Raw genomic sequence first — 26,450 nt, forward strand, 5'->3', positions numbered from 1 at the left:
CAGTGAAGCCGCTTCAAGAAAAGACTGTTGCCACGGTCGGAATTAAAACATCGGGTTCACTCCTTGTTTTTGGCTTTCAAATAGTGGTGCAAAATACTAACCAAATACTGATGTGAACATGTTCTTACAGTGACTAGAAGTAACACATAGTCTCAATATAGTACAGCCCTGGAAGTAACTTCGCCCTTTACTGACACACATATTCTACTGTGGAACGATACATATACAGTTGTGCTCAAAAGTTTACATACCCCGTCAGAATTTTTCCTTTCTTGGCCTTGTTTCAGAGAATATGAATGATAACAAAAAAACTTTTTCTCCACTCATTGTTATTGGTTGGGTGAAGCCATTTATTGTCAAACTACTGTGTTTTCTCTTTTTAAATCTTAATGACAACCTAAAACATCCAAATGACCCTGAACAAAAGTTAACATACCCTGGTGATTTTGGCCTGATGACATGCACAGAATTTGACACAAATGGGTTTGAATGTCTACTAAAAGTAACATCCTCACCTGTGACCAGTTTGCTTGTAATCAGTGTGTGTGCATAAAAGCTGAGTGAGTTTTTGGGATCAAGACAGACTCTTGCATCTTTCATCCAGCCACTGACATTTCTGGATTGTGAGTCATGGGGAAAGCAAAAGAATTCTCAACGGATCTACGGGAAAGGTAGATTGAACTGTATAACACAGGAAAGGGGTACAAAAAATATCCAAGAAATTGATAATGCCAGTCAGCAGCGTTCAAACTGTGATTAACATATAGAAAATCAGGGGCTCTGTAAAAACCAAACCACGGTCAAGTAGACCAACAAAAATTTCATCCACAACTGCCAGGAAAATTGTTTGGGATGCAAAGAAAAACCCACAAATAACATCAGCTGAAGTTCAGGACTCTCTGAAAACTAGCGGTGTGGCTGTTCCAATTTGCTCGACTCGAACAACGAGTACCCGAGCATTTTAGTGCTCGCTCATCACTACTCACCACACATCTAGATATATTCCCTGAGGGGTCTAGTTTACAAAATGGGGTCACTTGTGGGGGTTTTCCACTGTTTAGGCACATCAGGGGCTTTCTAAATGCAACATGGCGTCCGCTAATTATTCAAGCAAATTTTTACATTCAAAAAGTCAAATGGTGCTCCTTCCCTTCCGAACCCTACCGTGTACCCAAACAGTGGTTTTCCCCCACATATGGGGTATCAGCGTGCTCCGGAGGAATTACACAACAAATTTTGGGGTTCATCTTTTATGATACCCTTGCAAAAATAAAAGAATTGGGGTCTAAAGTAACGTTTTTGTGAGGGGGGGGGGGTCATTTTTTTTCTTCCACATTCCAAAAATTCCTGTGGAGCACCTGAAGGGTTAATAAACTTCTTGAATGTGGTTTTGAGCACCTTGAGGGGTGCAGTTTTTAGAATGGTGTCACTTTTGGATATTTTCTGTCATAAAGGCCCCTCAATGTCACTTCAAATGTGACGTGGTCCCTAAAAAAAAAAAAAAAAAAAAAAAAAAAAAAAAAAAAAAAAAAAAAAAAAAAAAATGCTTTTGTAAATTTTGTTGTAAAAATGAGAAATCGCTGATCAGCTTTTAACCCTTATAGCTCCCTAACAAAAAAAAAATGTTGCTTCCAAAATTGTACTAATGTATAGTTTACATGTGGAAAATGTTATTTATTAACTATTTTGTGTGACATATCTCTCTGATTTAAGAGCATGAAAATTCAAAGTTTGAAAATTGGGAAATTTTCTAAATTTTCGCCATAGCTCCCTTTTTTTCACAAATAAACGCAAGTGATATCAAAGAAATTTTACCACTATCATGAAGTACAATATGTCACAAAAAAAACATTCTCAGAATCAGGGGAATCCGTTGAAGCGTTCCAGAGTAATTACATCATAAAGTGACAGTGGTCAGAATTGTAAAAATTGGCCTGGTCATTAACCATTGCTGTGACTAGCTGGCTGAGTGCTTGCAAGTCTGACTCTGCCCCCTTCTGTGATAAGCACCTCCCTGTCAATATAGAGAGCCTGGTGTGGGTGAGGTCAGCTTTCTCAGCTCTGCCACATTGCTAAATCTAAAAACTGTGTGAGAACGGCTGCACCCATTAAACTAACTGATACTTTCTTGGATTCAGCTTCTCTTTGCCTACATCAGGCTGCTCTCAGATGAGGTTGCAAAAACCTGCTGACAGATTCCCTTTAAGGCCCCAATGCACATTATACTAATATTGGCAGAACCTGCTGATATTGACTTGTTAGGTTTACCATCCAATGTGTATGACGGGACCAAACAACTGTTGGTCCAGAGAAATTGATTGCGCAAGTATGATTTTGGACTGCCGATCTCATTGCTCTCCTGGAGATAAGTCGCGGGCCGACAGACGTTTAATGTGTATGGGACTCTGTTTGCTGTGCCCTTCTCCCCACAATTTGTCCTCCTTGGCTCAACATACATAGCTCCACCAATTTATCCAAATTAACAGCTGCCCATATCTGCATTATTGCATCACTCAAAACCAGAGAGGATTAAATTATAGCATGGGATACACTTGTACTTTTTACTTTTATGTAGCAGTCCATGTTTGGAGGTGGCTACATGTATGATAAGCCTGCCTAAGCCATTCTGATCTCATTGTTTCAGATTTCAATTTTGCTTCATGTGTTTGTCATTTCAGGAAAGAGCACAATCCACCTACTGTCGTTACCAGTTCAGATCTGTGATCCAGAGAAAAGAGCCATGGGAAACATTTTTGGAAATCTGCTCAAAAGTCTTATAGGAAAGAAGGAAATGCGAATACTTATGGTGGGACTTGATGCTGCTGGGAAGACCACCATATTATACAAACTGAAACTTGGAGAGATTGTGACCACAATCCCAACTATAGGTATAGTCCTATGTAATGCCTCTGTGTGTTAATAACAAGTGCACTTCACCTAAGAACAATTTGCAATATAATATCCTGTTCTCTAAATCCTATTTATAATGCATAGAAGCCTTGTGCCAAATCCGAAAAACTGATATAAATTACAACGAATGGCTATGTGCACACAACGTCTGAAAAAGTGCCACAAAAAATGGACATAATGCTCCTGAAGCGACTTTGAGATAGAAAAAGCTGTCGGACTAAAAACGCTGTGTGCACATACCCAATGATTGGATTACTGAAGTGATAAATTGTGAAACGGGGTTTATGGTGCTTTATTATTAAAAAGGACTTTTCTCTATTTTTTTTTTTTCATGTTGAACTGAACACATGTAGTAATGTTTTTATTTTTGTTTTTTAAATTTCTCCTCTCTGTTACAGAGATATTAGCAATCAAAGTATTTGGCACCTAATAAATTTAACACCCTTTTTGACTTTGAAAATTTATCAGACAATCTTCACTGGGGGTGTGAACTTCTGCCTGCTGCATGATGCTGCCTGCTTACAACTGGTCAGGAAAGAACATGCCCCCATCATAACTTAGAGAAGATTTCTCAGTGTGTGATATGATACGGCGCTGATCTCTTGGTCTTGGTCTTAACCTCCTGCATTAATCAATGAGGGGAAGTGCAGCTGAGTTTAGCTGTGTCACATTACTCCGCTCCATCGGCCAAAAAATAAAAACATTAAGGGTCTCGAAAAAATAGTGACACTATATAAAAAAAATTTTTTTCACCTTTAAAATAATAAACTGGACAAGTTTGGTATCACCGTATTCGTACTGTTCAACTCATCCCAGAAAAAAAACAAGCCCTCCTACATCTATGTAGATGGAAAAATTAAAACGTTATGGCTTATGGAAAAGGAAGGAAAAAATGTAAAATGCAAAAGATGTAATTTGCCATGTTGGGAAGGCCTAAACCTAGCCACACACCCTTTAACACGTTATCGACATCCACCATGCATATATGGCATAGGTCTATGAAGCAGGCTCACAGTCTGAACCTCCCCCTATATCAAGTAGATAATGTCTGTGTGTCACAGCCAGGATCTGCTTTTAACAGCTGCAGGTGGTGTGGAGCTTGTGACTGTTAACTTGTTAAATGCCACTGTCAATCTCTGACAGTGTCATATACATCATGCCGGCATGGGGGTGCATCATTCTATGCACCGATCTGTGCCCCGTAACGCCATTCTGGGGTGCCAAAGGGTTGCTATGGCATCACAAAACTCCATTGAAGCGCAGCCTGTGGCTGGGCCTCAAATGAGTGTGTGATTTATTATTATTTATTTTATTTTTTTACTAAATGCAGCAGTACTGTGGTAATGCTGTGAAAAGTTCAGACGATCACAGGTTCTAGTCCCACTAAGGGGACTAACAAATACAGTAAAAAGTGGAAAAAAAAAAGCTTTAAAAAAATGATAACAATAAAAGTTCAAACTCTCCCCTCTTTCCCCATTAAGAAAACATAAATTGATTTTTTTGGGGTACGCGGTGATACAAGAAAGTGCCAAAATTGTGTTTTGTATTTTGGCCACCTAGACACATGGAAAATGCAATAAGAAGCAATCAAAGCGTCATATCCATCCCAAAATTGTATCAATGACAATCCCCTCATACAAGCCCTCACACAGCCCCATCCACCTAAAAATAAAAATTTTGCATGCCTCAGAAAGTGTCAACATAATCAATGTTTTATTTTTTCCCCCACTGCAAATAATAAAAAAAAAAACTTGATAAGTTCTGAATCGCTATAATAGTACTGTCCTGAATAATCATGGTGCTAGGTCACTTTTTACACACAATGTACGCCTAAAAACAATGTCAGAATTGTGGATTTGCAATTTCACTGCACTTGAATTTTTCCCCCCTGCGCTAGTACACTATATGCTAAAATGAATGGTGTCATTCAAAAGTAAAACTTGTCCTGCAAAAAAAACAAGCCCTCGTATGGCTATGTGTAACAAAAAATAAAAAGTTATGGCCCTTGGAAGAAGGGGAGCAAAAAAAACAAAAACCCAAGAACAGAAATTGTCCATCTTGGAAAAGGTTTATTGCAGTAATAGAACTAAAATAATAAATTAACCCCTTCACGACCTTTGACGTACTGGTACGTCAAAGGTCATTTCCCTGCCTTTGTTGCGGGCTCCAACGATGAGCCCGCATCTTTCCCCGCACTAGTTGGCTGATTTTATCAGCCATCAAGTGCCTTTTAGCAACAGCGGCGCCCACGTGATCGCTGGGCGCCAATGGGTTGCTAGTAGTAATGAGTGAGTGTGTTATGTTATCCCTTTCAGCGAGCATGCTCAGGTGCTCGCCGAGTATTTGCAGCCTGCTTGAATGTTATGTTAGTCACTGTTTGACAGCTTTAAGACATGTGAGGAATGTCTAACAAACAGGCATTCCTCACATGTATTAAAGCTGTCAAACAGTCGCAAATCATGCACACGGATTGACTCTAACATAACATTTGAGCAGACCGAAGATACTTGGAAAACACCCGAGCATGCTCGTAATTCTTGAGTAACGAGCATGCTCACTCACCACTAGTTGTTATAAGAACCTGGGGTCTGTTGAAGACCCTTATGCCTGACATTGATGAGATTGTGATTTTTGCTATACATAGCAGTGCTTCTGTATAGCACGGGTGATCAGACAATCGCAGCTTCAAGTTTCCTAAGGATTATTGAAGTCAGTAAAAATTCTGAAAAAAAAAAAAAGTTTTTCAAAATCTAAAAAAAAAGTTCAAATCGCCTTCTTTTTCCCCATTGAAAATAAAGCCATAAAAAATATACATTTGGTATCACTGCATTCAGAAATGTCTGATCTATCAAACTATAAAAACAATCCGATCTGTAAGCGGCGTAACGAGAAAAGAAATCAAAACTCCAGAATTATGTTTTTTTGGCCACCACACTTCAATGAAATGCAATAAGAGGCGATCAAAACATTGTATCTACCCCAAAATGGTATCAATAAAAAACGTCATCTCAAGCCATAAGAAATAATCCCTCACCCAGCCCCAGATCCCAAAAAATGAAAATGCTACGGCTCTCGGAAAATGGCGGACAAATTTTGGAATTTTTTTTCAGCAATTAAATAAAAAAAAGAATCTATATATGTTTGGTATCTGCGTACTCTCACCAACCTTGGGAATCCAGTTGCCCGGTCAGTTTTAGCATATTGTAAATAAAAAAACAATTGTGGAATTGAACTTTTTTTTTTTTTTTGCAATTTCACTGCACTTGGATTTTTTTTCCTGTTTTATGGTAAAATCGATTGTGTCATTCAAAAGTACAACTCGTCCTGCAGAAAATAAGCCTTCATATGGTTATATTAACTGAAAAATAAGTTATGGCCCTTAGAAGAAAAAGAAAAAACATGGAAAATTGCAAGGTCGTGAAGGGGTTAAAATGATTTTACGATCACGTGATGAGAATGGAATCCTTCATGGCTGAATCTTACAAACATGCATGCCAAGTAGGACTCCTATGGCAAAGTTGAGTCTACATCAAAACCACTCCTGAGTTTGACACACACTGATATGTTCTGATGAGGAAGTCATTGCTGTAATGCCTTACTTTTCGTTTTTTACCTTATCTTTCGTTATCTAAAGAGAATCTGTAAGTAAAAGCAACCCTCCTAAACCATCTATATGGGCATGTAGGTCATAGAAAGCTGAATAAAATGATACCTTGATATCTGTGATCCGATGTCGTATTCCAGAGAAATCCCATGTTTTTCTTCTATGTAAATGAGCTGTTCATGACTATGGGTGGGAGACAGATCTGCATGAGAATCTGCCTCTAGGGATTATTTTATATGAAAGGTGTCATTTCATATAAAACTGCAACACTGAGGCACTCTGATCTATGATGAGGCCATATTGTGGATCTGTGTTATACAGGGTTACAAATTTGCTTGGCTGAAACTGAACCAAATGGAAAAAAAATAATTTAAAAAAAATGCCATAATCAAGCAAGAAATATATATTGAAAGGTTATGTTTCTTGGGAACTAACAGTTATGAAAGCAGCAGTCTTGCAAATTGTTCTGTAGTAAAACTGTTGCCCACTTTATCTTTTACCTGATGTCTTGGTGATGTGATATTGTGGTATTTTGTGGATGGAAGAACTGTCTGTGGTGAAGGCGGCGCTAACAAGGAGAACCTGTAATACTTCTTTATTAGATTTTGCTTACTAATAAATATAACAGGGCCGCCTTGTTCTCCAGCTTGTAGGTTCAAGTGTGGCATACAAAACTGCAGTTCTGATAAACTGCCATTCGCAACCTTATTGTTGCAAAACATACTGAGATCACTGTGTGTGTACAGTATGCGTGTATATGTGTGTGTGTATGTGTATATATATATATATTACAGACCAAAAGTTTGGACACACCTTCTCATTTAAAGATTTTTCAGTATTTTCATGACTTTGAAAATTGTACATTCACACTGAAGGCATCAAGACTATGAATTAACACATGTGGAATTATATCCTTAACAAAAAAGTGTGAAACTACTGAAAATATGTCTTATATTCTTGGTTCTTCAAAGTAGCCACCTTTTGCTTTGATGACTGCTTTGCACACTCTTGGCATTCTCTTGATGAGCTTTAAGAGGTAGTCGCCGGAAATAGTTTTCACTTCACAGGTGTGCCCTGTCAGGTTTAATAAGTGGGATCTCTTGCCTTATAAATGGGGTTGGGACCATGAGTTGTGTTGTGCAGAAGTCTGGTGGATACACAGCTGATAATCCTACCGAATAGACTGTTAGAATTTGTATTATGGCAAGAAAAAAGCAGCTAAGTAAAGAAAAACGAGTGGCCATCATTACTTTAAGAACTGAAGGTCAGTCAGTCCGAAAAATTGGGCAAACTTTGAAAGTGTCCCCAAGTGCAGTTGCAAAAAACCATCAAGCGCTACAACGAAACTGGCTCACATGAGGACCGCCCCAGGAAAGATAGACCAAGAGTCACCTCTGCTTCTGAGGATAAGAGGAGACTTTGTGCAGCAGGCCTTCGTGGTAAAATAGCTGCTAGGAAACCACTGCTAAGGACAGGCAACAAGCAGAAGAGACTTGTTTGGGCTAAAGAACACAAGGAATGGACATTAGACCAGTGCAAATCTGTGCTTTGGTCTGATCAGTCCAAATTTGAGATCTTTGGTTCCAACCACCATGTCTTTGTGCGACGCAGAAAAGGTGAACGGATGGACTCTACATGCCTGGTTCCCACCGTGAAGCATGGAGGAGGTGTGATGGTGTGGGGGTGCTTTGCTGGTGACACTGTTGGGGATTTATTAAAAATTGAAGGCATACTGAACCAGCATGGCTACCACAGCATCTTGCAGCGGCATGCTATTTAATCCGGTTTGCGTTTAGTTGGACCATCATTTATTTTTCAACAGGACAATGACGCCAAACACACCTCCAGGCTGTGGTAAGGGCTATTTGACCAAGAAAGAGAGTGATGGGGTGCTACGCCAGATGACCTGGCCTCCACAGTCACCAGGCCTGAACCCAATTGAGATGGTTTGGGGTGAGCTGGACCGCAGAGTGAAGGCAAAAGGGCCAACAAGTGCTAAGCATCTCTGGGAACTCCTTCAAGATTGTTGGAAGACCATTTCCGGTGACTACCTCTTGAAGCTCTCCAAGAGTGTGCAAAGCAGTCATCAAAGCAAAATCAAAACTTTTTTGTTAAGTATATAATTCCACATGTGTTAATTCATAGTTTTGATGGCTTCAGTGTGAATGTACAATTTTCATAGTCATGAAAATACAGAAAAATCTTTAAATGAGAAGGTGTGTCCAAACTTTTGGTCTGTACTGTATATATAATTTACACATAAACACTAATCTCAGCATGTTTTGCAACAATAAGGTTGCAAAGGTCTTGAGACAGCTAACTGACTTTACCTATCATGAGATGTTTCTTGTTTGGCACCTTGGTAATGAGTCATTTTTTTATAGACTAAGTGGCAAGATTGCTTTCTAATTACTGATAGATTCGATTTCAGCTGGGGTCATGACTTTCCATTGCTTTTTTCACCTCTCTTTCTTCATGTGTTCAATACTTTTTCCCTTGTGTCATTTCTCATTATTGCACAGAACTTAATTCACAGACATCTTTGGTTTGATGGGTTGTTACTGACCTCTGTGCCAAAAAATCATCATCATGAGCTGATGTAGTTTTTGGCTACAAAGAGTGCCAGCATTCTGGCATATATTGTAGTAAAGCTTTTGTGCAGTGGTAATCTACACCCCCCTTTACTCAGCTCCATCCATTTTTTGACACCATGTTTTCTGGTGAACAAGGCAGAAGTCCAACAACTACCCCACACCCATATCACCATAGTGGAAACCCAATGGCTTCAGTTGACACTAGTCCTTTGTAGTCATGCTCTCAAATAAAGAGTACAGCATGAAATGGATATATATTTTTTTTATTTACTGCTTTCACTTTCCCATACCTCAACAATCTTAAATGCTTGTACTGATTTTTTCTACCACAGGCTTCAATGTAGAAACAGTAGAATACAAGAACATCAGCTTCACAGTTTGGGACGTTGGTGGCCAAGACAAGATCCGACCACTGTGGAGGCATTATTTCCAGAATACTCAGGGTGAGATGTTATGTATCTTGTAACTATGTAATGATTCTCTCTTTCCCGCGCGCTCTCTTTCCCGCGCGCTCTCTTTCCCGCGCGCTCTCTTTCCCGCGCGCTCTCTTTCCCGCGCGCTCGTTCACTCTTTCCCTGACACAATTTTAATATACAGATCATGAATGCAAAATTGATTGAGTATAATCATAAAATGTATGAAATTACTAATGAGTTTTACATATAAACAAAGCAAGAAGAATATTTTTATCATTTATACTTGGGCCAAGTACATTTTGTGATCTCCAAAAATGTGTCAGGATAACTTGATAAGCATTCACCAGCTGCATGAAACTGTAAGGTCTTGACAAAGCATTTCAGCACATGAATGCATACAAGCAACAAAAAATGTAATTTACCTTCTTTATTGATCAAAACCAAGAACACCCGCGCTATCTGGTGTGTCATCAAATCTAAAGCATAACAGCAGCACATGGAACTGACACCACTGGATTGGTGAATGATAGCTAGATTCAAAATTAGATAAATAAAACCACTCCGCTAGAATGCTAAGGTAGTGTACACCTATTAATATGTCAATGCACACACATAGGACAAAACCTGCGGGGTCCGCAACTGGAACAGAATTTTTTTTTTTATCTAAAAGTGAGATGTCTATAGATGTTGCGGGTGACCCCCTTATCACAAACAAACCAAAAAGGCCAGCTGTAAAAGAGGGGGGGTGGGAACAGCTCTTTCAAAATATTCAGATAGGTAAAACTAATTACAAGTGAACACCTGTAGGTTGCTAATACCAGACTGGTTGTACCAAAAGGTGACAAGTAGGTGCGTATATTAACTAAAAAAATTATATATGGCTAAAATAATCAACCAGTGTGGTGTACATAAACCACTCGAGTATTAGTTGGTATTAAAGACAAAAGACACTAATGTAACATAGTAACATAGTTTTTAAGGTTGAAGGAAGACTAAGTCCTAACATGTTGATCCAGAGGAAGGCAAAATACCTCCATGTGGCAAACACTAAGCTCCACATTGGGGAAAAAAAATCCTTCCTGACTCCACATACGGCAATCAGACTAGTTGCCTGGATTAACGCCCTATCAAGGAATCTAGTATATATAACCTGTAATATTATACTTTTCAAAAAAGGCATCCAGGCCCTTGTTAAATTTTGGTATTGAATCACTCATTACAACATCATGCGGCAGAGAGTTCCACTGCTCTTACAGTAAAGAATCCGTGTCTGTGATTATGATTAAACCTTCTTTCCTCCAGACGTAGAAGATGCCCCCTTGTCCCCGTCTCAGGCCTCAGAGTAAAAAGATCAGTAGACAGGTCTTTGTACTGTCCCCTCATGTATTTGTACATAGTAATACGATCACCCCTAAGCCTTTGTTTTGACAAACTAACCCCAAGTCTAATAACCTGTCTTGGTGTTGCAGACCCCCCCAGTGCTCTAATAACCTTGGTTGCTCCTCTCTGCACCCGCTCTAGTTCAGCTTTGTCTTTCTTATACACCGGAGACCAGAACTGTACACAGTATTCTAAGTGTGGTCGCACTAGTGACTTGTATAGAGGTAAAATTATGTTCTCCTCATGAGCATCTATGCCTCTTTTAATGCATCCCATTATTTTATTTGCCTTTGCAGCAGCTGCCTGACACGTGAGCTTGTCGTCCACCAATACACCCAGGTCTTTTTCAATTACAGTTTTGCCCAGTGTTTTACAATTAAGCATATAATTATACATTTTATTTCCTCTGCCCAAGTGCATTACCTTACATTTATCCCCATTAAAGCTCATTTGCCATTTATCAGCCCAAGCTTCTAGTTTACATAGATCCTCCTGTAATATAAAATTGTCCTCCTCTGTATTGATTACCTTGAAGAGTTTAGTGTCATCTGCAAATATTGAAATATTACTCTGTATGCCCCCTACAAGGTCATTAATAAATATGTTAAAAAGAAGCTGGCCCAATACTGACCCCTGTGGTACCCCACTATTAACTGTGACCCAGTCTGAGTGTGTTCCATTAATAACCACCCTTTGTTTCCTATCACTGAGCCATTTCTTAACCCACTTACTATATTTTCCCCTATCCCCATTGTTCTCATTTTATGTATCAACCTTTTGTGTGGAACAGTATCAAAAGCTTTTGAAAAGTCCATATACACAACATCCACTGCATTTCCTTGGTCCAGTCCGGAACTTGCCTCCTCATAAAAGCTGATCAGATTAGTTTGACAGGAACGGTCCCTCGTAAACCCATGTTGATATTGGGTCATGAGGTTATTTTTCTTCAGATACTCTATTATAGCATCTCTTAGAAAACCCTCCAGGATTTTACCCACAGTAGAGGTTAAGCTTACTTACTAATTTCCAACTTTGGTTTTTGTCCTTTTTGAATATTGGCACCACATTTGCTATATGCCAGTCCTGTGGTACAGACCCTATTATTATGAAATCTATAAAGATTAAAAATAATGGTCTATCTATGACTTTACTTACACCCGCGAGTACTGCAGGAATTATCCCATCCGGGGCCGGGGACTTGTCAACTTTAGTGATTTTTAAATGCCGCCGTACTTTCTGCTGGGTTAAGCAAGTGACATTTGATGGAGAATTTTTGTTATCACTGATCGTGCGATTTTCTTGTGTAAATACTGTTGAAAAAAATTAATTTAGCATATTGGCTTTTTTCTCATCCTCATCCACCATTTCACCTATACTATTTTTAAGGGGCCAAAACTATCATTTTTTTAGTTTCTTACGATTTATGTAGTTAAAGAATATTTTGGGATTATGTTTACTTTCTCTGGCACTGAGTCTCTCTGTCTGTCTCAATCTTTGCTGCCTTGATTTGGTTTTTACAGAATTTATTTAATTTTCTGTATTTATCTAATGCCTCATCACTACCTACTTGCTTTAGTTCTCTAAATGCTTTCTTTTTGTCACTTGTTGCGCCCCTTACAGCTCTATTTAGCCATAGTGGTTTCCTCCTATTTCTAGCATGTTTATTCCCATAGGGTATATACACTGCTCAAAAAAATAAAGGGAACACTCAAATAACACATCCTAGATCTGAATGAATGAAATATTCTCATTGAATACTTTGTTCTGTACAAAGTTGAATGTGCTGTCAACAAAATCACACAAAAATCATCAATGGAGATCAAATTTATTAACCAATGGAGGCCTGGATTTGGAGTCACCCCCAAAATTAAAGTGGAAAAACACACTACAGGCTGATACAACTTTGATGTAATGTCCTTAAAACAAGTCAAAATGAGGCTCGGTATTGTATGTGGCCTCCACATGCCTGTATGACCTCCCTACAACGCCTGGGCATGCTCCTGATAAGGTTGCGGATGGTCTCCTGTGGGATCTCCTCCAGGATGGCACATCAATGCGAGCTGTGGCAAGAAGGTTTGCTGTGTCTGTCAGCGTAGTGTCCAGAGGCTGGAGGCGCTACCAGGACACTGGCCAGTACACCAGGAGAAGGGGGTGACTCCAAATCCAGGCCTCCATTGGTTAATAAATTTGATTTCCATTGATGATTTTTGTGTGATTTTGTTGTCAGCAGTAGCCACCTTTTGCTTTGATGACTACTTTGCACACTCTTGGCATTCTCTTGATGAGCTTCAAGAGGTAGTCACCGGAAATGGTCTTCGAACAATCTTGAAGGAGTTCCCAGAGATGCTTAGTTCTTGTTGGCCCTTTTGCCTTCACTCTGCGGTCGAGCTCACCCCAAACCATCTCGATTGGGTTCAGGTCTGGTGACTGTGGAGGCCAGGTCATCTAGCGTAGCACCCCATCACTCTCCTTCTTGGTCAAATAGCCCTTACACAGCCTGGAGGTGTGTTTGGGGTCATTGTCCTGTGAAAATAAATGATGGTCCAACTAAACGCAAACCGGATGGAATAGCATGCCGCTGCAAGATGCTGTGGTAGCCATGTTGGTTCAGTATGCCTTCAATTTTGAATAAATCCCCAACAGTGGCACCAACAAAGCACCCCCACACTATCACACCTCCTCCTCCATGCTTCACAGTGGGAACCAGGCATGTAGAGTCCATCCGTTCACCTTTTCTGCGTCGCACAAAGACACGGTGGTTCGAACCAAAGATCTCAAATTTGGACTGATCAGACCAAAGCACAGATTTGCACTGGTCTAATGTCCATTCCTTGTGTTCTTTAGCCCAAACAAGTCTCTTCTGATTGTTGCCTGTCCTTAGCAGTGGTTTCCTAGCAGCTATTTTACCACGAAGGCCTGCTGCACAAAGTCTCCTCTTAACAGTTGTTGAAGAGATGTGTCTGCTGCTAGAACTCTGTGTGGCATTGACCTGGTCTCTAATCTGAGCTTCTGTTAACCTGCGATTTCTGAGGCTGGTAACTCGGATAAACTTATCCTCAGAAGAAGAGGTGACTCTTGGTCTTCCTTTCCTGGGGCGGTCCTCATGTGAGCCAGTTTCTTTGTAGTGCTTGATGGTTTTTGCAACTGCACTTGGGGACACATTCAAAGTTATACCAATTTTTCGGACTGACTGACCTTCATTTCTTAAAGTAATGATGGCCACTCGTTTTTCTTTACTTGGCTGCTTTTTTCTTGCCATAATACAAATTCTAACAGTCTATTCATAGGACTATCAGCTGTGTATCCACCAGACTTCTGCACAACACAACTGATGGTCCCAACCCCATTTATAAGGCAAGAAATCCCACTTATTAAACCTGACAGGGCACATCTGTGAAGTGAAAACCATTTCCGGTGACTACCTCTTGAAGCTCATCAAGAGAATGCCAAGAGTGCGCAAAGCAAAAGGTGGCTACTTTGAAGAACCTGGGTTTTAAGGATGATTTTACATATAAACACCCCCCCCCCCCCTCACTCGCTTGTTTGTACGGTCATTTCTGAACAGACTATAACCCTTTAAGTTAACTGCCCAGTCATGGCCCTCGTCCAGCCATGTCTCAGATATCCCCACCATGTCATAATTATTTAACAACAAAATTCATTTGAATTCCTACATTTTGTTGGTGAGGCTTCTGGCATTAGTGTACATGCATTTTATGTATCTCTCTATACCTCTATTCCTTCTTACTATATTGACTGTTCTAACCCCACCCCCAATTTCTTTATTAGTGCAGTTAGTGACCTGGGCACAATCTTCCTCACCTATAAAATGAATACCCTCCCCCCAATCCCTAGTGTAAACACTCCTCCAACCTTCTAGCCATTTTCTCCCCTAGCACAGCTGTACCCTCCCCATTGAGGTGCAACCCGTCCCTAGCGTAGAACCTGTAGCCAACGGAGAAGTCGGCCCAGTTCTCCAGGAACCCAAACCCCTCCTTCCTACGCCAATTCCTGAGCCACTTATTTATCTCCCTCTCTGGCGTGGCACGTGGTACAGGCAGTATTTCAGAGAATACCACCTTGAATGTCCTTGCTTTAAGCTTCCAGGCTAATTCCCTGAAATCATCTTTAAGGACCTTCCACCTACGTCTAACTTTGTCATTTGTGCCAATGTGCACCATGACCGCTGTATCCTTACCAGCCCATCCCAGTAATCAGTCAACCCGATCAGTGATGTGCCGGACTCGAGCGCCAGGTAGGCAGCACACTGTTCGACGATCCCTGTCTTTGTGACAGATTGCCCTATCTGTTCCCCTAATAATTGAGTCCCCCACTACCAGCACCTGCCTGCCCTGCCCTGCTCTCCTATTTCCCCCCTTATTGTAGCTGACGCTCCTCCGGCTTTCAGAGGACATACGTTGCTGAAGCAGTGCTACCCCTGTACTGACACCGCCCTCATCTGCCAACTTTGCAAACATATTGGGGTGTGCCAGACCAGGACTAGCCTCCCTGGCACTCTTCCCTGCACCCCTCTTCTAACTGTCACCCACCTAGCTGCCTCACTGTCCTGCAGCTCCCTACTACCACCCTCCCCCACATCTACCCCAGTGAGCCGCTGCTCAGTGAGCAGCAGACTCCTTTCCATATTGTCTATGGATCTCAGTGTTGCCAGCTGCTCATTTAGATCCAGGACCTGAGCTTCCAAACGTACAATGTGCACACATCTCTCACAGCAGTATGCACCCACGACCGGCTGTTCAAGGATTGCATACATGTGGCAAGATGTACAGTGGATAGCATTGTCAATAATGGAGCTCATTTCCTAATGGGGATTGCACTAGACAGGAATGTTAATTAAAAAGAAATTTAAAGAATTAATAAAATACAGACAGCAATTCAGTCCAAAGTCCTCCCTTCCAAACTCCCTGATTCCAAAGTCACTGAAAAACAAGTCACACACTTACTTCCGTTCGCACTTACGTTCCAGTTACACTCAGCTCGTTCACACTTGCTAAAGAAGAAGATTTAAAGAGTTTTTCTTTTTCTTTCCCTTTAGCAGCAATCCAACCTTACAGCTCAATGCACTTCCAACTGTGTGCCGATCAGTCAGCCCCTTAGGTCCGTGAACCGGCTGTGATGGAGTCCAATGTTTTCTGCCAAAATCCACAAATGAGCACTGGGGTGCTAATACATAAATTTATGGAGGAGGACCTCCGACCACTCACTGTTTTGAAGAGTCAGACTGAGATGAAACTTTTGTGGTCCTGAGGTGCATTGAAAAGTCAATGTAAATCACGCTGCGAGCGTGCAGAGAGCCCCGGCCGGTGGCAAATCTGCCGCTAAGCAAACCACGTGTAGGGAAATGGCAGCAGCTTGTGACGTCACAGGTTCGCACAGGGACAGAAACCTGGGTGCTCTGTCCAATCCATTACGAGTTTCGGAGATGTTCCGATCTCCTCTGATGAAGGGGGACCAAATTTGATAGTGCCAAACCCTAAGGGGTCACCGCAACATATATAGACATCTCACTTTTTGAAAAATATATATTTTTTTCTGTTGCACTTGCGGATCCCGCAGGTTTTTCCCTATGTGTGCATTGATATATTAATAGGTGTATACTACCTTAGCATTCTAGCGCAGTAGTTTTATTTATCTAATTTTACCTTCTCTATTAGTTCACATGGCCTGCAGTTTTGAATGACAATCATAATATGGTGCAAAAATTTTTTTTTTTTTTAATACATTTTAGCAGGTTTTTTAACTGAAGAATTCAGCTCTCATTGTGGCTCATCTGCTGTAAATGTGACTGTTGGGTGTGGTTTAGTATCTTTTGGTTGTAATGGAAATCATCTCTGCAGTTTCTTCCTGGCGAGCTTGGGCTTACACTTAGCAGCTAGTCTGATTAAGCAGAGCTACATTGTTATCCCCTTCACAACATCCGCTGTACATATACGACGCAAGTCTGAAGCGTGTGTGTATGGAGTGGGCTTCCGCATCGAGCCCGCCCCATAACTGGCAAAAAAACAAGCAAACAAAAACTCAACATGTTTGGTATCGCCGTAATCGTATTGATGAGGAGAATCCTGTTGTGAGATCATTTTTACCACAAAATGTAGACTGTAAAAACAATTCCCCCCAAAAAACAGTATCAGAATTGCGTTGTTGTTTTTTTCACAATTTCACCGCGCTTGGAATTTTTTCTCCATTTTTCCAGTACACTATGTGGTAAAATGAATGGTGTCATTCAAAAGTACAACTTATCTCACAAAAAACAAGCCCTGATATGTCTATATGGACAGAAAAATAAGCGTTATGGCTCACGGAAGAGGAGGAAAAACAAAAACAGAAATTGGCCTTAGCGTGAAGGGATTAAACATGAGTGAGGCATAGAGCACCAGCCTGATGGTGGTCACAGAACCAATAAGGGTTTAGGTGGCTACCCTAAATTCCTGTTAGGCCGGTTTCACACGTCCGGATATATCCGTGTACCATGTGTCCGTGTGTTTTTTACGTGTTGCATCCGTGTCCTGCATCAGGATCACACGTACAGGCGCCTGGGAATAAGTTCTACAGTTTAGCACTGTTCCCAGGCACTGGGTGCTGAACACTGCACTCCTCATGGTTCCCTGCCGGCGCTGCGATCAGCACCGGCAGGGACAATGATGAGGGTAGTGGTAGTTTGCTCCCCCAGTGTCCCTGTGTAAAAATAAGAATAAAATAATAAAGTACTTAGGTGAGTATAAGTGTCCCCCGCTGTAATCCGCCGGGGAGAAGGAGCTCAGGAGTGGTGTCCTGTCAATCACTTAGCGCAGCTCCGGAGCAGTTCATGCTCCTCGGCGTCAGCAGTCGCATGGATTACCTTGGGGGACATTTAGGTGAGTATAAGGACTTTCGTGTGGTATGTTTTGCCAACCGTGTATCCGTAAAAAAAAAAACGGACATGTCAGCATGGGGAGTACACGGACATGTCAGTGTCTCCGGTACTTGTGGAAACTGTCATCACGCATACCGGAGATACTGACCTGTGAAAGAGCCCTTAGACAATGCAGATAAACTCTAATCACTGGTCTTGCTCTGCCCTAATTATATGCAAAAATGATGTTACAGGGAACCTGTCACCTCAGAAAAATGTTATTTACCTGCAGATCTAGGGTCATCCTGCAAGTGAATAGCGTTACAATGCTGCCTTGTCGCCTTACTGAAAGTGCAGCTACCAGGAGAAAATTAATTTATTTTCTCCCGGCAGCCACTGGCTTTCAATCATGACATGCAAGGAATGATTTACAGTCTGGTATCGCACTTTCAATAAGGCGGTCAGGCAGCACTGTAACTCTTTTTACCTTGAGATCAACCACCTATCTGCAGGTAGTGTTTTCCTAGGTGACCAGTTAATTTTAAAAAGGTTATCGTTAACCCATTTCCGAATACTGCTCCCTGGGCAATCAGCACTGTTGGCACCCCAGTCACAGGTCAAAGTGCTTGGGAAGTTGTGGTCGCCAGGTATTTTCAACAGAGGGTCTCTAATTACTGCCTCATAGAGGAGGGGGGGGGGGTTATCTAGCTCTCTTATCCATAAACTCTAATAGGGCGTATGGATAGATGTTGCAACAACCCTTTTAACACACAAAAACTACCAGGTAAGCTAGTGCTGTTTTGCATTTATTTTTTAACACCATGACTACTTTTTTTTCTTGCAAATGGGTAGTGACCATTTCTCAAGATATGGGACCCACGTGTATTGGACATTGTGGCAGATTCTGAACATATACCTTAAATGACCCCACCACTTTGTCTGACCGGAATTGGCAGTTATTCATCTATCTATTTACCTATTTTTTTCCAGGGTTAATATTTGTGGTTGACAGCAATGACAGAGAACGAGTTAATGAGGCACGTGAAGAGCTAATGAGGATGCTAGCAGAAGATGAGCTTCGGGATGCTGTACTGCTTGTTTTTGCAAATAAACAGGTTGGTTTCATGTGTAGTAGTTCTCTATATGAGACGTCTTTTTATGTCCTTTTTATTCCATTATATGTTCCTTACTAAAATCCCTTCCTAATAATCTCATTACAGGACCTCCCCAATGCCATGAATGCTGCAGAAATCACAGACAAACTGGGCCTTCATTCTCTTCGTCATCGCAACTGGTACATCCAGTCCACCTGTGCCACCAGTGGAGATGGTCTCTACGAGGGCCTGGACTGGCTAGCCAACCAACTAAAGAACAAGAAGTAATGATTTGTGGCCCTACCTCTGCCTCCCCAGCGTGCGCCTGACTTTTCTTCCCCCATCCCCCTCAATCCAAAATTCCCTCTTGCGCCAGGGCAGGTTGGGGTTGGCTTTCGACACAGACCACCCTATTCCACCTGCTTCTCCTGGTTCCACACTAGCTTACTTTGCCGTTTTGGTTTGGGGTGTTTTTATCGGGTGCCGTGTTTCTTCTGACTCATCCAGCTGCTGTTACTCGCTCTTTATTTGTCCTTTTGGAGATTTGGGTGGGGGAGGACTTGTGAGATTTGGCAGCCTCTGCCATAGCAGTGTACCCCCTGTAGACAGGGTTGGTAAGGAAAGGATTTGGGAGCTGTGCTGTTTTGTGTCTGTATGTTCTGTGGAAGCTCCCTATGCTGAAGATGGAGAGATGTATTTGGCTTACTGTGATTGTTTTTAAGGCAGGTTGTCTTCAGTGCTTCATACAAGAAAATTTAGTACACCGAACAAGTGAACTTTTGTAGATTTTTTTTTGTTTGTTTGTTTTTAATTCAGGTACAAGATGTTTGAGTCCTATAAATGACGGACTCGTTTTACTCTAGAATAATTTATTAACTTTCCATATATTCCAAGGCCATATATTGTTTTCGGTACGGATCTCATTACTACGGTGTACTGTGATCTATATCTGCATAGATCTTCAGGGTGGTGCTGAAATCGGACTCCGCTGCTCGTGTGCTTCATTTATACCGGATACACACAAGAGCTGGCTTCTTTACGGTGTTTGAAGTGTGGTGCAATAAAGCAAAATGAATCCCATGTAGTCGGATGGTAAAAACTGACCGCAAAAGCCATAGTATTATTTCCTTTGCAACTGTATTGAGCCAGTGGGAAAGTTTTACTGTATATGAACTGTGCAGTGCATGTGGTTTGTGCGTTTTAATTTCTAGACACCTGCTGTAATGAAATAAGAGGTTATTTGAGCACATTGTGCTCTTGTCTCACCACCCTTATTTCTAATGACTGGAGCAGCTCCCAATGAGCTCATTGTGGCAATCTCCACTCCTCCTGTCAGTTACATCACTGGGAGCCCGTCCAGCTGATGACATTCCAATAGCATCGTATTTGCATTAAAACCTTTCAATAAAATTAAGAGTTTCGTATGATCAGCGCTGACGCTTTCCCTCGAACTTGGTTGCGGCTAAATTTATTTTTTTACATTTTGTTTTTTTATTCTATTTTGTCATAATTCTGCGAAATGAAAAAACAGAGAGCGTGCACTCATGATTTGTGCAACTCGTAACTCTCTGTGAAGCAAACAACGTGATGGGGATTTAGTGTTAAGGTGATTCATCTTTACATCATAGATTTAAAACAGATTTTTCCAAGTGACCTTTTTCTGTCTGCAAAATGTTTTCAGATGGAATAATGGGGATTATTGTAATGACAGGAGTGTCAGATACCAAAATCGCCTCTCGTATCTTTCTGTTTATTTATTTATTTTTTTTCTTTTAAGATAGAGATTTGGTTTCTGTGGACCCAGGATGGGAAACTTTTTTGGCCCCTGGCAGTTAGCACAACATCATGGGAGATGTAATTTCCTCTCTGCTGTTTTTTTTTCTAGAGAAAAACATGTCCTGTGTTCCCATCTCCTGTCTTCTCAGAGGACTTCTGCTATTGCAGGATTGGGGAAATAGCCTCATGTTTGACGTTCTATCACATTGTGGTAAATCTTGATAAATTTGACACTTCTGCTATAGTTTTTAATTAATTGTATTATGGCTATTGCACACTCATTATGGCACTTTTTAATATTTCTTAGCCATTTCCCATTATTTCCCAGTCCTGGCGCACTGCAGGGACCCTACTCAACCACTAGATCGGGTACCCAAAGGCCCAACATTGCAGTGAGAAGTTTGCATGGGGTGAAGGTAGAGCAAGCGTCCAGCTGTTACATTCATTGTCAATAGGGCTGCTGGAAACCACCAAACGCGCTACTCGGCGGGCTTCATCAGTCCTATAGACTTTGAATGGAGCAGCATCGCGCATGCTCACCTACCGCTCTTAATTCCTCACCACTCCTGTTCCAGTGATTTATATCTTTACTGAGGTTGGCACACTCATCAGCTGACCAATCTGTTTTCTTCACACAGGCCTTTCAACTTTTACAGTCAATCGCTCATAAAAAGTTCAGTGTTCACAGCTCCAGAAAGGCTGGTATTCACTGTAAGGTATGGGATTAACTGGCTGCTGTGGATATTTTTTCCAAGGAGGATCACGGCAGCACCATTCTTCAGTATTCAGGATTTGGAAGGCAAATGCCCAAGAAACAATTCCACAAGAAAGTCAAAAAGACCGCAGCATGCCATATACAGTCATGGCTGAAAGTGTTGGCACCCTTGAAATTGTTCCAGAAAATTATTGCAATTACACGTTTTATTATACACATGTTTATTTCCTTTTGTGTGTATTGGAACAACACACAAAAAAACAGAGCAAAAAAATGCAAATTGGACATAATTTCACACACAACCCCGAAAATGGGTCGAACAAAATTCTTGGCACCTTTCCAAAATTGTGGTTAAACAACTTTGTTTCAAGCATGTGATGCTCGTTGAAACTCACCTGTGGCAAGTAACAGGTGTGGGCAATATGAAAATCACAACTGAAACAAGATAAGTCTTTGCATTGTGTGTCTGCGTGTGCCACATTAAGCATGGAGAACTGCCTGAAGACTTGAGAACCAAAATTGTTGGAACCTTGAGATTAATATATTTCAAGTCCATCTCCAGAGATCTTGATGTTCCTTTGTCCATGATGCACAACATAATCAAGACGATCTCAACCCATGGCACTGTAGCTAATCTCCCTGGACGTGGATGGCAGAGAAAATTTGCTGAAAGGTTGCAACGCAGGATAGTCCAGATGGTGGATAAGCAGTCCCAATCAAGTTCCAAAGAAATTCAAGCTGTCCTTCAGGCACAGGGTGCATCGGTGTCGGCGTGAATTATCCGTCAACATTCGAATGAAATAAAACGCTATGGCAGGAGATCCAAGAGGACACCACTGCTGACACAGAGACCTAAAAGCTAGACTGCAGATTGCTAAAATGTACACGAGTAAGCCAAAATCTTTCTGGGAAAGCTTCTTGTGGACAGATGAGACCAAGATAGAGCTTTTTGGTAAAGCACATAATTTTACTGTTTACCAGAAACTGAATGAGGCCTACAAAAAAAAGAACACCGTACCTACAATCAAATATGCTGGAGGTTCAAAGATGTCTTGAGGTTGTTTTGCTGCCTCTGGCACTGTTTGCCTTGATCATGTGCAAAGCATCATGAAATCTGAAGATTACCGAAGGATTTTGGGTCACAATGTATTGCCCAGTGTCAGAAAGCTGGGTTTGCGTGCTAGGTTCTGGGGGACAATGACCCCAAACATACTTCAAGAAGCACCCAGAAATACATGGAAACAAAGCGCTGGAGAGTTCTGAAGTGGCCAGAAATAAGTCCAGATTAGTGATGATCGAGCATGCTCGTTGCTCGAGATTTACGAGCATGCTCGGGCGAGCACCTATTATCTTGAGCATGCTCGGTATTAGTCGCTCTGTGAACATGATTTGAGACTGTTTGACAGCTTTAATACATGTGAGGAATGCTGGAAAAACAGGCATTCCTCACATGTATTAAAGCTGTCAAACAGTCGCAAATCATGTTCACGGAGCGACGAAAACTAAAAGCCCGAGCATGCTGAAGATAAGTGCTTGCCCGAGCATGCTCATAAATCTCGAGCAATGAGCATGCTCGATCATCACTAGTCCAGATCCCATTGACACCTGTGGAGAGATCTTAAAATTGATGAGAGAAGGCACCCTTCAAATATCGGAGACATGGAGTAGTTTTGCAAAAGAATAGTCCAAAATTCCAGTTGAGAGTTGTAAGAAGGTTGTTGATGATTATAGAAAGCAATTAATTGCAGTTATTTATTCCAACGGGTGTGCAACCAAATATTAAGTTGAGAGTGCCAACAATTTTGTCTGACCCTTTTTGGGGGTTTTGTGTAAAATGATGTCCAATTTTCCCTTTTTTTTTCTCTTTTTTTTTTTTTTTTGTGTTGTTCCAATACACACAAAGGAAATAAGCATGTGTAATTGCAATAATTTTCTGTGTGTGTGTAATGCAACAACACAAAAAGATCTAAACAGGTGTATAAGAAAACGTGTAATTGCAATAATTTTCTAGGAGAAATACTTCATTTTCTTGAACAATTTCAAAGATGTCAACACTTTCAGCCATGACTGTAAATGGATATTTTTTTTTATTGTGAAATTAATAAACACAATGAAAAAAGCTGCAGAGCCCACATATGGCACATGGATGACTAATATAATGAAATACCCTTTTTCGGTCCTTTTTTGCTTTTCATGTTTTTTTGAGGGGACAGTCCAATATTTTCCATACATTGGAGTCTTTAGTTAGAAAAAAAGCTTAATTTTAGGCTTTATCAATTATAGTGTTGCCAAATACTGCGGAAATACTGTTTTTAAACATTTTACATCTACATCATTAAAGGGCTCCTCCTATTGCTGGGCTCATTTAAAAGGGGTTGCCGACTACTTGACAACCCCTGCATAATCACGTCAGTGCCCAATATAAATTAAAAACAACCTCTGCTCTCTTCCCGCAGCAGGGTCATTCCTGAGATGTTGAGGCTGCTATTCTCAAACTGCTCACATGACCCCTGCAGCCAATCAACAGCAACTGATTGGCTGAAACCCTTCAGTATTCTGTCAAAACAAATGTCCGCTCTCATGGAATAAAGGCTGCAGACAGTTAATAATTGACTGCAGCGGTCACATGATACAGCACTGTCTTGTGATCCTCTAGAAATGGCAGCGCCGATGTCAACACTGCTGCAGGAGGGGAAGTATTGATTTGGTCTTAGTTTATATCAGACACTGCAGTGATTTAAGCAGGGGTTGTCAGAAATGGACAACCCCTTTTTTGTGATGTAATTGTTAAAGGGAAATGACCGCTACCCTCATGGTTTGACTAATTTAACAAACAGAAGATATAGAGAAGTAAGGGAAACCATTATTTGTGAGGACAAACTTGCAGTATTCTGCTAAATATACAATATATACTATGTAGGTTTCTCTCTATTGTACAAGTGCTATTTATTTTAACCCTTAAGTGCTACAATAAAAATGGAAAATCCAGATGAAACTAGAAAGAACCATCTTGAACAGTATCTGAAGATGAATCTTGTACCCAGAGTTGCTGCTGGTACTTAACACTCTCGGGTGCTTTTGACTACATCCCTGTGTTGGGAAGAGGCTGTGTTAATAAACCTGAGCTGCCGTTGTCCTCTTTCATACCATGTAGTGCACTTTTTACATAAGGGACCATTTTGTTTTCTCCAGTGATGGTTGATTTGCTATTTATTGATATTGTTTGGTTGTAATCAGGTTACTTTTCCTGGTGTTTCTTTTCTTCTTCTAATAACTTAGTTGATGCTGTTGCCTAACTAGACTTTTTCAACTGTACTCTACTCTTTTACCTCTGGTCTGTGTGGTGTATAGTGGAACGTATGGTTTCTGCTGGTTATTCTTTTTGTTTGTATATTTTGGAATGTAAGCTGTATGTGTTCAAAAAGAAAAGAATTAAACCACTGGAAGCAAGACACCGTGTTGTTTCTGTTCTTTTGTCCAGGTGTATTGGTGACCTTTTTTAAAGTGAATGTGTAATCATAAACTAAGCAAATTTTTGTGGGTTGTTGTTTTTTTGTTTTTTTTTATAATTTTGGTGATTATTTTTTTATTGCATTATCTTAAAATAATTTTGAAATCTTGAATATTTTACTCTGGACCTTTTGAGCTTCACATGAAGCTGACACTTCCAGGTCTGTAGAGATCATTTCTGAGCAGTCCTCTCCTTATCATAGGCAAGTTTACAATGACATGTATCATCTAATATTTAAATATATATGTATAACATACCATTCCCAAGAGGTCATGATCACAGCTCACCTCCTCCCCCTCCATGCACCATAATCTCTGTACAAGTTACCCCATATTTATCAAACGACATGAATCACGGGTAATCCTGACAGTATTTATTGTCTAAGGCAGCGGTGGGCAATTAATTTTCCCAAGGGACCACATAAGAGACGGTGGCTGTAGCAAAGGATCAAGCCAATCGGCCAAACTTAATTGTGCTCATTGTTATTGTTTTATATCAATTTTTAGCAATTAATATTGAACAGAACTTATTTGTGCTGACTCGCTGCTACAGTTAATACATGCTACAATAGGACCTATTGTAACCTGTATTCTTACCTGTAGCAGTGAATCAAAAACATATAATTTATTGCTGTTTATGTGAAGCAGCAAATTATTCTGCTCCTGTTATTAAGCCCTTGAACCTTTGTCAACGGCTCATAACGCAATGATGCCCCCACAGTCCTAACAAACAGTATGACCACACACAGCATCTCAAAAAGTATGTCCTCTCAAATTGCATAATGTCCCCCATGCAGTATGATATCCATACACAGCCCTCCTACACTGATTGTCCCCACAAAGCCCCCCTACACAGTATGTCTCCAAAGAGCCCCCACGCAGTATGATGTCCCTCACACAGTATGTCACCACCGAGCCCCACCATGTAGTGTGATATTCCCACACATGCCCCTTGGATCACAACATGATGTCCCCACAAATGCCCCTCTGGGCACAGCATGATGTCCCCCACATGCTCCTCGGGGCACAGCTTGATATCCCAACAATTGCCCACAATGTACTGAGTTAGAGGGGGGAAAAAAAACTTCTCGCCTCACCCAGTTTCCCCACTGCTCCATTCTGCGCTGTGTATTGAGGCACAGCTGATGCAATATAGTGAAGTCATTGTGCCAGCTGCACTCTGACGCAGATTCTCAATGATGGAAGAGGGAGCTGACTGCTTCCTGTTACATCATTATGATCACTGGTATCTGCATTCTGAGGATGGAGATACCAGTGAAAGCAAAATGACGGCAGAGGGCGGCTATGTGGTGCCCTTTGCATAAAGTCCTTTGGCTGTCCCTGTCCATGGGCCGAACCAGAACAGCCAAAACGCCTCATGTGCCACACTTTGCCCAGGTATGCTGTAAGGGCTTGTTCACACGTAGCATTTTTGCTGCATTTTTTTTAGTGTGGGGAAAACGGAGCATTTTACAGTAGCAGCAAAGTAATTGAGATTCCTATAATATGATTCACACTTTTATTTTCCTTAGGTTTTTTGACCAACAGCCGTTTTTTTTTGGGAGGGGGGAGGTTTTCTTCAAAGCTTAGCATGTCAA

General features: G+C 41.0%; 1 protein-coding gene across 3 annotated transcripts in view; it reads left to right on the forward strand.

The window, feature by feature from the left end:
• Nucleotides 1–24,792, forward strand: part of ARF3 (ARF GTPase 3) — a 46,228-nt gene extending 21,436 nt beyond the window's left edge. For all 3 annotated transcript variants that reach the window (XM_073663785.1, XM_073663786.1, XM_073663787.1), the window contains 4 exons: nt 2,679–2,888; nt 9,441–9,551; nt 18,748–18,872; nt 18,978–24,792. In XM_073663785.1, coding sequence (XP_073519886.1) covers nt 2,741–2,888; nt 9,441–9,551; nt 18,748–18,872; nt 18,978–19,139 — 546 coding nt within the window. In that variant the 5' untranslated portion in view covers nt 2,679–2,740 and the 3' untranslated portion in view covers nt 19,140–24,792. The remainder of the gene's footprint in view (nt 1–2,678; nt 2,889–9,440; nt 9,552–18,747; nt 18,873–18,977) is intronic.
• The last annotated feature ends 1,658 nt before the right edge of the window (nt 24,793–26,450 follow it).

The sequence above is a fragment of the Phyllobates terribilis genome, unplaced genomic scaffold (genome assembly GCF_046119375.1).
Source record: "Phyllobates terribilis strain yellow unplaced genomic scaffold, ASM4611937v1 Scaffold_2__4_contigs__length_985480577, whole genome shotgun sequence".
NCBI lineage: Eukaryota > Metazoa > Chordata > Amphibia > Anura > Dendrobatidae > Phyllobates > Phyllobates terribilis.